This window comes from Caretta caretta, chromosome 6, assembly GCF_965140235.1.
Source record: "Caretta caretta isolate rCarCar2 chromosome 6, rCarCar1.hap1, whole genome shotgun sequence".
NCBI lineage: Eukaryota > Metazoa > Chordata > Testudines > Cheloniidae > Caretta > Caretta caretta.
In genome coordinates, this window is record NC_134211.1 from 82544825 (window position 1) to 82559915 (window position 15091).

Consider the following 15091-nt stretch of genomic DNA (forward strand, 5'->3'; position numbering starts at 1 on the left):
CGTGGTGGGGAGATTTTTCCACATGTGTCTAATGCAGGCAGGTATTATGGCTAAGGCTGCGAGTCTGTCACAGAGATCACAGATTCTGTGATCTCCGTGGCTTCTGCAGTGGCTGGTGTGGTTGGCCCAGGGGCTGCCAGAGCTGCTCAGGCTCCCATGGGCTATGGTTCCCAGCCAATGGGAGCAGTGGAGCTGGCATTTTGGGCAGGGGCAGGGCCTGCAGAGCCCCCCCGGCCATGCCTCCGCCTAGGAGCTGAGGAACATGTCATTTCCGGGGAGCCGTGTGGAGCTGGGTAGGGAGCCTGCCAGCCCCTTAGACCTCCCCAGCACCAGTGAAGGCCCTTGGCCACACCCCTCCCCTGAACACCGATGGTGCCCCCAGGCCACCCCCCTCCAGAGCACCCAAGTCATGCATGGACAGGTCATGGGTTGTGAATTTTTGTTTACTGCCTGTGACCTGTCCATGACTTTTACTAAAAATACCTGTGACTAAAACGTAGCCATTGTCAGAGACAAGAAACTGGACTAGATAGACTGTTGTTCTGAAACAATATGGTAATTCCTATATAAATGTAATATCCAGCCAATTATTTTGAATCAATTTATGTGCAGAACACATTAATTTCTACTTTTCATGTATGAATGAATATTTATGTACAGTATGTCCATCTCATTGTTACTCTGTAAAATATATTTTTATGTTTAAAAAAGTTTTTTTCTTTCCCCAACCAGGACTATGCACTGAAGGCCTTTACCGTGTTAGTGGGAATAAAACTGATCAAGACAACATTCAGAAACAGTTTGATCAAGGTAATTGTAGCTGGTTTTCCTGGTACAGCAATAAGTCTCTTCTCCAGAATTATTCTTAATAGCTGTTTTTGGAAGGGAATTGGGGTTCAGTATTGGTCACTCTAGCATCCTGCTGTTATAAATTAAATATTATTCATAAGAACTCAGGTACTTTGTTTTCTAATTTCTTTTAGATTGCTCAAATGAATGTCGTTCGTTCTTGAGTTCTTCTACTTCTAACAGTGTATTTTAACATATCCCCGTTACTACTCCTAAAGCGGAACACTGATTTTGGAAGTGAATTAAAATAAAGTGAATTAAACCCACTTTAATTCTGAATGTTTGTCCACATGGGTTTAATGCAGTTGAACTAATCCACTGTAAATTGATACCTTTAGTTAATTTGGATTAATTTTCCTGAGTGTTCCCATGTAGACAAGCCCTTAGTGTTAGTGAAGAATCCAAGAGCACTCCTGTCTGTTACTGGTCACTGTGAGACAGGATGTTGGTTAGATGAACCACTAGTCTGATTTGGTATGGCAGTTCTTATGTTCTGACTGACATTTCTCAACTGTAATTTGCCAAAATACCTCTACTTCCTTTATAGCTTAACTGTTGTATTTTTGGATAAATATTTATATTTATTAGTATTTGGCATTCATGTTCTAATTAAAAAGCAAGATGTATGACTAATGAGGATTCTGTTATTCTAGTGAATTATATTTTGAGTAATCTTGTTAAAATGTTAAATGTAGGTAGTCCACTTCCAGTGCAATGTAGAGCCTTTATTCATCTTGTTAGAATGTACTTGAATGCAAATAGTGTATTGTGGTTATAATCTGGATCTCCAAGGGAAGATGTCCTGTATTATTAGTAGTATTTATTATTATTCCTCTCTGAACTTCACCCTGTAATATACTGCCCCAGTCATGTATATAGAAACACTCTGACCTTGATTCCCGCAGTAACATTCATCATAGACAGTGGCAAGAGTAAATTAGATTTTTTTCTCTGCCACATTGAAGCCAACATCTTCTGTACAGAATATATAAATCTATATATTAAATATCTATCTAAAATATCTTAGTGCTTCAGCTGTATAGGTACATTAGTGGATTTACTCACGTTTGGATCAGAGCATGATTGCAGGCATGTATTTGCCTAGTGGTGGACCTTTTCATTCAGTTACTTTTGGAATAGAATTTTTGGTGGTATATCCTTTTTTATATTATAGATACTTTTTAAAAATAAGGTATGTGCAGTGACAGCTGTTGGTTTTGCTTACACTAATAAATTGCTGTTTCATTGTGTCTCACAGATCATAATATCAACCTAGAATCTATGGAAGTGACAGTAAATGCTGTGGCAGGGGCTCTTAAAGCTTTCTTTGCAGATCTGCCAGATCCTTTAATACCTTATTCTCTACATCCAGAGTTGGTAGAAGCATCAAGTAAGTAGTAAATCTAGTCTCTTGTTGATTATGTTCTGTGGTTATCTTATTGTAGGTTTTAAATTCATTATATTTTGACATGACTAGCTCTTGTGAAACTGAATTTTTTAAAATAAATTGGTGCTCTCTGGTGTGTCTGTGCAGTTTTAAAATGACATTCTTTAAAATGAATGAGCACTATTACATAAAGAAGTAAAACCTTTAATTAATATCTCAGACCAAATTGTGATTTTATTCTTTGTCTTATTTGGATAATTCATTTAATTGAAAGAATTAGCTTCGCCAGTCTGTAGTAAAGTTGAAGATGAAATTTATAGAATAGTAATAGAAGCATGCATGAAATAAATACTTAGTTCAAAAAGGTTTATAAGTTAAAATATTTAATATTCATTTTATTTGGGAATGTTCCCAAATTTGTTTATTAAAAAAACCCAAAAACTATACAGTGTTAAATCTGTTTACCTTTCAGTTATGTTTCATACACTTACAGCTGAAAAGCATAACTTTTATGGATCTCCCCCATTTGAAGGCCTTCTTTGAATCAGATTAGGTCAGGGAATTGGATTGCAGCAAACTATTCCATAAACGTAAGCCAATGTTACATATTTTTGCAGGGTGGAACTATGACACAAATAGTATTGTTTTCTTATCCAAAACATGACAGTATATTCATCACACTAAATCTGGAAACTTGGTACGGAAGACCAGCTAGATTAACCTACCTTTTAACACATGTATCTTTGTATGTTTTGGCTTTATCTAGTTGATATCCATAAATACTTTATTTACAGGAAAAGCTGTTCTTCTTCGAGTAGTGTCCCTATGGGTGCTCCACTTTAGGTGTCTGTGTGCCCCTGCATCTCTAATGGGAAATTTTTGGTAGCAGTGTCCAGTTGAGCCCACGTATGTGCTCTCCCTCCCTCTTTGTCTGCCTTGAGGCTATTTAGCACTGCACGGGCGAACCCCCCTCACTTCCTTCTCTACCGCCTTTGGCCTCTGACAGAATGAGCAGTTGTCCCTTCCTTATCTGTGTCATTAGCATAAGTAGTGTTTGTTTTGTTACCTTTGTTCTTCCTAAAAGAACTCAGGCTAGTATTTTATTGTATTTTATTGTGTGTTGTTCCTTTGGCTTAAAAAGAAAAGAGAAAAAGGAGAAGAACTTCACTTTCCTTCCCTATCTGGGGGCATTCTCCCCCCCCCCACCCGCTCCTAGGCATCTAGTAGACTCATAATTATTTTCTTTTTCAGTTTAAAAAAAAAAAAAAAAGTAAAGACTGTTCATAAATTAAATTTTATTGTTGCAGAATAATAATCCCAATTTGGAAACAGATTTAATGCTGTGCTGTATGGCCCTGCATTTCAAATTTGTTTTTAGTAATAAAATCATGCAGATAACATTTTAATGAACTAGATGCCAAATGGCATTAACTCCACAGAAAGTGTTTGCATGTTCAGGGCAGAGTGGAAACTCCCTGGTGCCTACATATTGTTTAATTGTAGCATTATTTTGAGTCTGGTTTAGAGACTATTTGTTCCCTGTTTTTAATAAAGTATTACCAGTCAGAAGAATAAGGTAAAAATATTATGTACACTAACAGTAAAATTGATGGATCAAAATTGATGGTTGTTTTTTTTGTTGTTTGTTTTTTTTAAAGTAATAATCCTAACACCATCTAAATAGGAAAACATACCAGAAGTCTCTTCCTCCATATGACAAACGCTGAGTTCCTGGCCCTAAACACAATTCCATTTCAGTCCTTTTTAAGCTGTAAAACAGCATCACTTCCTTTAGCAATATCATTTGGCCAGTTGACCCCACTCTCTCTCAATTTTTAAAACTCAAGAAATTTTCGCATATACATCGTGGGCTACCCAGAGAAATGCATGATGGCATCCTTTATGTTCCAGTTCTTTGAACTTTCATTCAATCAGCCTTTGAAGAAATTATGGATAATTATTTTTGTCTAACCAACTGTCTTCTAGAGAATCAAGAGGGAGCTTCAGTCCTTTTGCTGCAATTGCAACTTTCAGCAGTACTAAAACTGCCAGTCCTGTTGCTCCACTGGGAGCCACAAAATATTTCCCAAATATCAGACAAAGAGGGTACCTTAGTCATATCACTTCCGAGAGAGATTAGCAAAAAGAAAAGGAGTACTTGTGGCACCTTAGAGACTAACCAATTTATTTGACCATAAGCTTTTGTGAGCTACAGCTCACTTAAGCTCGCTTATGCTCAAATAAATTGGTTAGTCTCTAAGGTACCACAAGTACTCCTTTTCTTTTTGCGAATACAGACTAACACGGCTGTTACTCTGAGAGAGATTAGGTCCATTCCAATGGCTCTTTCTATTACTGCTACCTTAAACTTTTTATTTTATATTGAATGATCTTTCCTTATGTGCCAGTCCTTATATCTAAACACCAAGAACTCACCCTAAAATTACAAATTTATTTCAAATAATTTCTGCAGCTGCTGTTTGCAAAGGTTTGGATAAACTTGTGATTGCTATCCATACAGAAAAATTAGCCTATGTACATTGCACTTTTAATAGTGTGGGGAAGGCTTCTCTGTTAATTTACTCTCTAGACTGTTGTCCGTACTTGCTCTTTAAAATTTGTATGTTTGCCTGCTTCTGCTAGTTTCTACCTTTTTCTCTTTTAAACTGAGTGGTTTTTAAATTCTCTGTCCCAGGCTCAATCATGTTATTTCACCAGTTGGACTAGTTGATGGGCTTAACATATTTTCAGTTCATGGGCATAAATCATGCATTAGAACAACCTCTCCCCAAATTTTGGGAATCTTCTGTCTCTGAATAAAAGTCTTATAAAATATTTTGGGTAGTAACAGTGAAAACAGAGAGGAATCTGACAGGAAATCTGACTCATAAGTGAGTTACTGATGATCATCTCACAAGCCAACAATGAGCTATTAAAATGATTTTCCAACATTAAACACAGATAAATAATTTTATCAGGCACCGACTGTGTTCTACCTATGATAGAGAAGTAGAACTATACAATAGTTCGTCTAGATACAATTCTTCATGTAACTGTCAAATACTGTTTCTCACCTTGGCATTCCTTTCCAGTATGGATGCTTTCTGTCCCTACAAACTCATGAGACGAATTGGCAGCACCATTTGTAAAGGTTTCCTTTTAAATATATAGGGAAAATTGGTGTTTTGCTATTATCTCTACAGAGATCTTGGATAAGACAGAACGACTGCATGAGCTAAAAGAAATTGTGAAGAAATTCCATCCTGTGAACTACGATGTCTTCAAATTTGTAATAACTCATCTAAACAGGTTTAGTATTGTTATCACTACTAAAAATCTATTTAATAATTACTGAATATTTTATATGGTCTTATCACTCATCTGTCAATAAAAATATTGAATGCATGACCAAACTGATACTAAGGGCAAAAAAAAAGGAATGCAAGAAAGTGGATTTGAAACGTAAGTTAATTTGAAATGAAAAGAGTTCATGGTTTGTGTAATAGGTTTGCCTTACTCTATCTTATTAATTTGTGATTAATTGAAAAATAAACTGTGATTTATTGAAGTAGGATAATCTGACACTATCACTATTTTGTGGGATATAAGAAATTTTGCTCTACCTTGAGTAAATGTCTCTGTTGAAGAGACAGTTGCGTGCAACACTTGTAGATTTGGGAGTTATTTAATTAAAATTCAGCACAAAACCATACAATGAACTAAATAACATAAGAATGCAATAAATATTTAATCTACTGTCATGTTCTGCAGTCTAGATCAGTAAGGGGTTGTGTCACTGCCTGCTTTGTAACCCTCGTGCCTTAAATGCTCTGTTGCTGTGGCTTACAGTCTGCAGACAAACATGCAGTATCATGAGTGTGTGTGTGCTGTGGAGCCCTGGTTCTCCGAGTAGATGCAGCTGTGTATTTTACTTAATGTGTGCATACCCAGTTCACAGGAGCTGGAGAACTTTGCCTAGCGGTACCTGTTATGAGCACACTCATATTCTGTGACTTTTTAGCCTCTCCCCAGGCCATATAAGGGCAATGCTGTCCCGACTCCCTCCGTACGTTCTGACCACTTGTGGATAGTGACAGAGTTCCATGTGGTGTTTTTCACCTTCTGCTTTCGGTCTCAGTTTCTAAGAATTTTTTCTTGAATATAGTACCACTTAGTTTAAGTTTAGTGTTAGTATAGTATTAGTTTGAATTGTTGGCTGCCCTGTGTGTTTAAGCATTGTCTGTCGTAGGGTGGGTGCGGGGGGCATCCCCAACAGTGATCCCCACATAAGGTGCTTGTGTCTTGGTGAAGGACACATTAAAGAGTGGTGCACCATCTGCAAGTCATTCACAGTGAGGACTCGGGTGGTGAGAGACAAGCACCTGAAGGAGGCCCACTTAGATGAGGGCTTCAGTGCCAGACTGGCAGTCACCTTCAGATCTGGCAAGTGATTCTGCTCCATGCTTGGGCTCTGGCATTTTCCCAAGAAGAAAAAGCGGTTGTTGTTTTTCCTCCTCTGGTATGGCGAGGAAGAGATCCCGTAAAATGAATCTGGACCATTCCAGGGCTTGAGGAGGCTTCTCCTGATATTCTGAAAGGAGCAGTGTACTCCCACCAGCACACAGGATGGAGCAGTATCATCTAACTGCTTCCTGGTACCACTAAGAGAGCCTGTAGTGTTGACTCTGGTTCTGGTCATGGGGCATTCATTGAGTCTGGTACCAATGATGTTGGCACCACGCAACTGTCTCAATGCTGGCAACATAGCAAACAGCATCGACCTTCTTTGCCTCTCAGTCCCAGACTCTCCACTGGTTCAAGAGTTGGCTGGTGATATGGCCTCTGCAGCCTTGTCCTTTCTTGTGCCTTTGGCATCTTGTGGCCATGTTGCAGAGCTCCTGGGCTCGTCATCACCAGAGCACCATCTGGGCCTCAGACTGTGGAGTTGAGGCCAACATTGGGCCCAGTACTGAATGGCCCCTGATGTGGGTGCATCCTTCAGCACCATCATCATGGCAGCAGATTCCTTTGTCAATTTCAGTGCTGCCCTTAGTATTGATACTGGTGCCTCTCCTAGTACTGGATGGGACTCTCTCTCTCATTCAGTACTGCCGTTGCTGATCACCCATTCCTCTTCAGCACCGATGCCGCCCCCATATTGGACTTTAGATGAGTCTGTTTGCTCCGTTGTCACCAGAGAAGCTCCAGGACTACTGAAGCTCCAGGTCCGTGTCATCCTACCCTTCGTCATCAGATTGGCATCACAGATCCCCCTCGATCACCATCAGTACGGAGATGGGCATCTGTTCTGCATTTGGGACAGGGCTCTTGGCCCAGTGCCTATTGGCCAACAATGCCTAAACTGTATGCCCAGTGGCCTCCTTGGAAGCCCTCGGATGCTTCTTTGCTCCTGAGGTCCCACTCCTTGACCTACATCAGAGCAAGATACCTGGTCCCACTGATGGCTCCCACTCCCAGGCCATCTCGGCTGCAAGCAACTGCTGAGCTTGTTTCCCCCTGGACCTCCGGAGTTATTGCGATCAGATCCCATGGTGCAAGAACAGTACCCGTCGCTGATGCACCAAACCTCCTCCCTGGATGACTGTCCTGTACCAGATCCTTTCTCTCCCTCAGTGACCTAAGGATTTTAAGTCTTATCAGGACCTCCTAAGGCATATGGCCACTACCTTGGGTATTCTCCAATCATTAGCTTCAGGGAGACTCTCCCTCCTGATGAATGAGGCTCTTTTGGAGCCTGTAGAAGCCCTCTGGAATACTGCAGCTTCATTGCCTCCCATGGCAAAGCATTCAGAGAAGCGGTATTTCATTCGCATGCCAGGTTTTGAGGGTTTCTACTCCCATCTGGCTCCTAACTCTCTGGTGGAAACTGCAGCAAATTACAGGGCATGGCAGGGAAGGTATAAGTCCACCCCTAAGGACAAAGAGTCCAAAAGGATGGACTTAAGGGGGAGGAAGATTTATACTTTCTCTTCCATGCAAATGTGCATTGGGAACCATCGGGTGTTGGTCTCTAAATATGACTCTTGTCAATTGGGCAGCCATGTATATAGTTTGTGGATAAGTTGCCAGAATCCTCCCAGGGAATAGTTTATAGCACTCATTGCAGAAGGCCATATGGTGACCAAGACTGTTGCAGTTAGCTCTGGACATGGTAGATGCCGCAACCAGAGTTACAGCATTGGCTGTGACCATGAGGAGGGCTTTATGGCTGCAGAATTTGGGCATTGCACATGAGATGTAGCAGACCATTGGAGACTTACCGTTCGATGGTTGGGATTTATTTTCAGGAAAAAAATGATGAAACCCTGCACTCTTTTAAAAACTCCATAGCTAAGTCCTGTTCTTTGGGAGTATATACTCTGGCCATAAAGAGATGCCACTATTGCGGTCAACACAGCAACGTTTTTTCGGACAGTTCTCCCTTCCTGTAAGGAAGAAGGACTACTCCTGGAAGGGCCACAGATCCCAGAAGAGAGGGTTCTCTGGTTCTGGGTTTAACCTGCCAGCTCTCCCATTCCCCCATTTCCCTCTCTCCCCAGCATCCAGCAAGCGCCTATTTTGACTCTAGTGTCCAGGACTGTAACCCAGTGATGACCTCTCTTTCTCCTTTCCATCTGTTTTGGGCACAGGCTAGCTTGTTTTTATCATATCTTGGACTCAGTTACCATGGAAAGCTGGGTCCTAAGCACCATCAGATTGGGTTATGCCATACTGTTTCTTTCCATCCCTCCTCCCGACCCACTGCCTTTTCAGGGACTTCTCTCATGAGAATGTGCCCCTCAAGCTGGTTCAGTCTCGGTTGGCCCTGGGGACTATAGAGGAGGTTCCCCGGCAGCACTGGGGATGGGGGCTTTCCTCCCAATACTTCCTGGTTTCCAAACCCAAGGGAGGGAAGAGATCTGTCCTTGACCTCTTCAATCTCAACAAATATATATGTGAGATTCTGTATGGTCACCCTAGCAACTATCCTCTCCGCCTTAAATCACAATTTCTGGTTTGCTGCTGTGGACCTGTGGGATGCTTATTTCCGCATATCAATTGTTCCGAGCCATGGGAGGTTCCTCATGTTTGTGGTAGCTGTCCAGCACTACCACTACAGTCTGCTGCCTTTCAGCCTATCTTCTGCTTCCTGGGATTTCCCAAATACATGACTATGGTAACAGAATGCTTCAAGAAGAGGGGTATTCATATCTTTCCATATCTGGGTGATTGGTTACTAAGGGTGAAGTCCAGAGAGGAAGTTTTCTGTCAGGTTCACTTCACACTATGCCTACCTGGTCTTCTCAGTCTCCTCCTAAACAGCGGAAAGTCAACATTGGTTCTAACTCAAAGAATCAAGTTCATTGGGACACTGATGGACTCTACAAGTTCAAGAGCATTTCCACCAGCTGAGTGATTCCAGGCAATCCCCACCTATGTCTGGAGCTGCAGACTCAACCACAGCCTGAATATGTGTGCAGTTGCTAGGCCATATTGTTGCATGCACACACGTCGTCCAATATGCAAGTGTGTGCCAATGTCCTCTTCAGAGGTGGCTGAAGTTGGTTACCTACCTGTAACTGTTTTTCCTTGAAATGTGATGCAAATGTATATTCCATGACTCCTGCTCCATGCCGTCTGCATCAGAGTCTGTACTTCTGATGTTCTGTGTGAAAGAACTGAGGAGATTGGGGCAGTACCACCTTTATATGGCCAGGGGAGGGGCTAGGGCACAGGACATGAGCACTGCCCCTATGAATACTGCTAGGCAGTGTTTTCCAGCTCCAGTGTGCTGGGTGCATGCACACACACATAAGTAGAATACATGTCTGCATCACATTTATAAGAACAAGTTACAGGTAAGTAACCGTTTGTTCAGCTCTCTGACCCTAGCAGCCTCTTTACAACACAATAGTTCCATCCCTGGTTTCTACAAGTTTTGGTTACACCTGGCAAGATGACCCCAACACGCCTACAATCCCAAATTTGCCCAGAACTGTCTGCCCTGAAGTCTGCAGTGCTCCCCTGGACTACTCAGAGAAATCAGAAGGTACGTTTGCTTCTTTAAAGAGACAATACCCAGCAGCCTACCAATTTAACTGAAGTTAACAGTTCAGTTCAAACACAGCACTGGGTTGGGTTAGATGAAAAATAAAACAAGTTTATTAACAACAGAACATAGTTTAAGTAATGCTAGGTAAAATAAATAAAGGTAAAGATGGTTAGTAATAGGAGTGAAGATATGAACCTAAAAGTCTATAACTTAATCTAGCAAGGTACGGTCTCTAGGATGGTTTCTCTCACCAATTATTCTTTGTCTAGCATGACTGACTGTCTCTCAGTTAGAACCTTCTACAGAAATTCAAGGTGCTGGCTTCCCTTGTCTTCACAGGTAAAAGATAGAGATGGAGTTTCTCTGTCCTTTGAGAACAAAGCCAATTTTTTGGGAATATAAAGTTAGGAAAGCCACCCGGGGATTCAGTCTCCTGTCTCTTTCATGGCAGGAGCCACTTTAATTCTCTCTAGAGTTCAGGCTTAAGACAGCCTCTGCAGGTTTAGCTTGATAGTTTTGTTTATGGCTGTCACAGGGTCCTCACAGGTTTCCTCCTCCTTTCCCCTGTACCCTGTGCTTAGGCTGACAAAATAAGAGTCCTCATGCCTTGTTCCAGTGTTTCAACCTTGTGCTTTTATTTACAGTGCTACAGTGTAGTCCTCTTTATCCCCCAACAGTTATCCCCTTTCTAACCCGTTCTAGGGTCTCCTGGCCCATGAGGCTCCCTTCCTGTGGTGAGGAGACAGCTGTAGCCTCCTGTCCCCTCCCAGGCTAGCCTTCTTACTGAGCTTTCTCTAGGGCTTTTATAGCCCTTCCCTTCCTCAGTCCAGCTGCCGCTACTTAGCTCAAGTCCTTGACCCTCATTAGGGCCTGCATCTGGGCTCTCTGCTGGCTACCTGGGCCCCTGCACCTGGCTTCCCTACCAGAAAGCAGGGCTTAACTAGCATTTTGGCAGGGCATTCAAGGGGTTTTACTGCTGCCCTGTCACAATGGCTCATATGTAAATTGAGTTAAAATCATATTCCTTTGTCTAGGACAGACCTGTTTATCTCTTTTACCTAGGGTAGGCTGTCTTTGTCTTTAAATATATTCTAGTAATGTTATACAGAGGGAAATCATTACAAGACATTTTGTACAAACATTGCAGTAGCCTGTAAGGTGTGAATACAGGGGTACTTAGGATCATGTCTATTTTGCTCCTGGCTTTTCATAACATCTTTAAGTCTTGTTTAATAAAACTGCTTGAAAACAAATATTTCTTATGGAGTGAAATCTTATATTTGTCTCCTCAAATCTGGTCTACATGAGCATTTGATGCTGTCAAGGTTTTTCCTTGATTTTAACAAATAAGGAATTGTTTTTAATCTTTAGACTAGCAGATGGGCACTCCCCATACTATGACTTCGTGTGTATGTACGAATATGTAATATTCAGAATAATGGAAAGAAGAGTGAAAAGGCCAGTTTTGTCATCTGATTTCTCATCCCATCAATGCAAGAGTATGCCCTGAAAAGCCTTGTGTCTGATTGTGGTCACAGTTACACTGGTATAAATTAGAATTAACTCAACTGAAACTAAACTGGTGTGACTATAGAGTAGAGTGCATTATAGTGACTTTTTGTCCAATTTTAGAAAATCTGTGCAATGGATGAGGCTGTTTCAAGTGATTATTAAGAAACACCCTGATTCTTTGATTATTGTGTATATTCTTCTTCTTAACTTCATCTAGAGCAGAAAAATCTCATAATGACTAATATTTCTTAAATAGCACAATATAGTATAAAGATTTTATAATACATAGGCTCAAGGTGACATAGGTACAGTTGAATATTCAACCATAATTGCATTTCTGGACTTAATTATGGCTAGCTATACAATTTTAATGTTGCATTCTCGTGGACTTTTAATGTAGTTATATAATGTTTGATTTATTTGGGAATGTATTTTATAGTAAAATACATTACAGGGTAGTATTATGTTTAGTTCACTGTAACAGTAACATGTTGAAAAATAAAATGCTAAATAAGAGGTCACATGTTGCAGCTCTGTGAGCTCCCAGCTGAATCCTTTTAAGATATTCATTCAAAAAAGTATTTGGCTCCCCAACTAATTAAACCACAAAAATAGCTTTCTGTATCTCCCTGGAGAAACCTTTCTGAGCACTAGGAAAGAAAGTCCTGCTAATTTGGATATTAAAGTTAACAGCTCTAAAAGAGTGGAACCAGATCAAAATGCAGTATGCAGAACCAAACTCATGCAAGAGATTGCCTTAAATTTGATCACAGTAATGGATGGTAAAAGGATTTGAAAATCATAGACCTGTAGGACTGGAAGGGACCTCAATGGGTCATCTAGTCATCTGAAACCAGTGGAATAGACTGGCAGCATAAGAGCTTTAAAGAAACAAACATTCTATTTAAAAACTCTGCAATTTTCAAAACTTCTTCAAAGGCTCCTGAGTAGAAAATGTAAAGACTCCTAGGCTACCTTGTGTTTAAACTAATGTGGGAAGGTAATGAAAATGGCAGTTACTGTTTGTTAAAAAAGATATTTTTAAAAATTTCCTTTTTAGTTCCCTGATATGTGCTTAGCTTCAATAATTGTGTTAAATGGACTATCTTCTATGATTTATCACAATCTAACCTGTCGTGATCTTAATGTGGGGCAGTCTACACTTTCCATATCAGTTACAGAGAGTGTACTGATTAAGGGGGTCTATACGAAATATGACTTATCTTTTTCATGGAGATAGACACCATGCCCCTGAAAATTCTTTTTCCTTATTGTCCATATATTTTCAGCTATTGATATCTTATACCTTGACGAGGCTGGGTAATTAAAGGTACTCTCAAGTTCTTACACATGTCAGGGTAGAGTGCAGGTTTTGTCATGGTGACTGAGAAAGGAAGGGATGAGGAGGATTTAGAAGCAATGATTAAAAGATCATGTTGAGTTTAAGATGACCCGTGGATATCAAAAAGACAGGCTGAGATTTTAGCTGGGGCCAGGAGCAGAACAAGTTCAGAGTAGAGAAGTAGATCTGAGTGTTGTCAACACAGAGAAGATAGATGATAGAACAAATCTATCTCTTTATGATCACTTTTGCATACAGAGAGAGGAGTTGAGGGCTAAGGAAGAAGCCCAGTAGAACTCTCATTATTTGGAGTGAGAAGAATCTTCCAAACCAAACACTGAAGTAGCAACTGGAGAGGTAGAAGAGCCAAGAGAGAATAGTCATGGAAGCTGAGGGAGACAAGATTTCAGGGAGAGCATGGTCAACAGGGTAAAAAGCAGCCTGACAGGAAGTAGGGATAGAATACTGTTTCTGAGACTTAGCAGTGAAGACGTTATTAGCAACGTAAGTGAGAGCAGTTTCAGAGAAGTATAGAGAGCTGGGAGTCTCACTGGAGAGGGTCAAGGATGGAGTTTAAAACAGAGCTCCAGATAGTAGGTCTAGGCAGCATGTTGAATTACTTCAGGAAGAAAAGGGAGAAGGTTCTGTGATAATTTTAAAGGCTGAGCATTTGTTCTATCGTAAAACATGACCTTTTAATAACTAATCTACTCCCTTTGCTCTCAGCAGGGTATTGTGTACCATTTTAGCCTGTTTAGATTTAAGTGTTCTTAAAAGTTTAATTCAATTATTCAGTTGGCAACAGACTGATTTATTACTTTTCCTCTGAGATGTAGCCTAGGAAACAATTATATGTAGAAGAGCCAATTTTTTAAAAAAAATCCTTGAACACAAGCATTTAACAAAATGCAACCTCTTCCCTGTTGTCTTTTGAATTCTTTAAAATTCTGTACATGGAATATTGATAGCATTAACTACTCATTAAAATATAAGAAGTTGTTCTTAAGAAAGAGAATGTGTATATTGCCCTAATTCAGGAAGAGTATGTAAATATCTCTGGACATAATACGTTCAAAACAGACAATATTTGATACATCCTATACTACTTGATAAAGGTACTACATTTATTAACACAAAATATTCCCCGTTGCAATTACTTCTTCCATTGCAAATGGGAAAATATTTTCTTGTACAATGGTCTTAATATTTGTATACATTGAGTCCTGATTAATGTCCCAGTTGTCTATCAGATTTATTAACCAATTATTTTCGCACTACAAATCATGAACTTGGTGAACCTTAATCATATATTAAAAACCAAAATAGATAAAACTCCGCCCATTTCCAGATAAACAACAAATCTAAAACCTTAAAATCAGTAATTGCGGCACAAGATGTAGACTTATGTCTGGAGGCAGCTAAATGCAGGTGGTTTTTTTTCTATTTTAAAGGTAAAGATTCCTTATCTAAAACCAGTTTGATTTTCAGTAAAGCTGCAACAGTAGTGAAATATTTAGCCTAATAAATAGGTGTTCTACTTACCTCAGATCACACACCTGGCAGGAGTGCAGGATATCAAAGATCTGGCACCAAGATGGAAATTCTCATTTTATATGTTGAAAACAAGAAAACAGTTGTTGTTCTTGTTAATAAATATACGCGGCTGTATTTCAAAGTAGGACAGAATCCTACATTTTCATAGGAACATTTAAACTGAAGAAACAAAGGCACAGCAGAAATTCAGTTGCAACTAGAAAACTTTAAAGAAGCAAGAGCTCTCTTGTGATCACATCTAAATCACAAGGAACTCTCATTTCAAACCGTGTGTGTGTGTGTGTGTGTGTGTGTATTGGCTACAAAGCCAGCTGTTACTTTAAAAATGTCATTTCATTAACGTCTCCACTCAAGAGCTGATGATAAAGCATTAAAATCATTTAAAATTTTATAT

The 15091-nt window shown here is 40.0% G+C and overlaps 1 protein-coding gene across 4 annotated transcripts in view; it reads left to right on the forward strand.

The window, feature by feature from the left end:
• ARHGAP5 (Rho GTPase activating protein 5) overlaps positions 1–15091 on the forward strand; it is a 92905-nt gene that overhangs the window by 57931 nt on the left and 19883 nt on the right. For 2 of the 4 annotated variants that reach the window (XM_048853305.2, XM_048853306.2), the window contains exons 5-7: positions 733–810; positions 2108–2239; positions 5440–5545. The exons of 1 other annotated variant lie outside the window; for it this stretch is intronic. In XM_048853305.2, coding sequence (XP_048709262.1) covers positions 733–810; positions 2108–2239; positions 5440–5545 — 316 coding nt within the window. Of the gene's footprint in view, positions 1–732; positions 811–2107; positions 2240–5439; positions 5546–15091 lie in introns of those variants that run through there. One more of the 4 variants, XR_007357147.2, reaches the window with a different exon arrangement.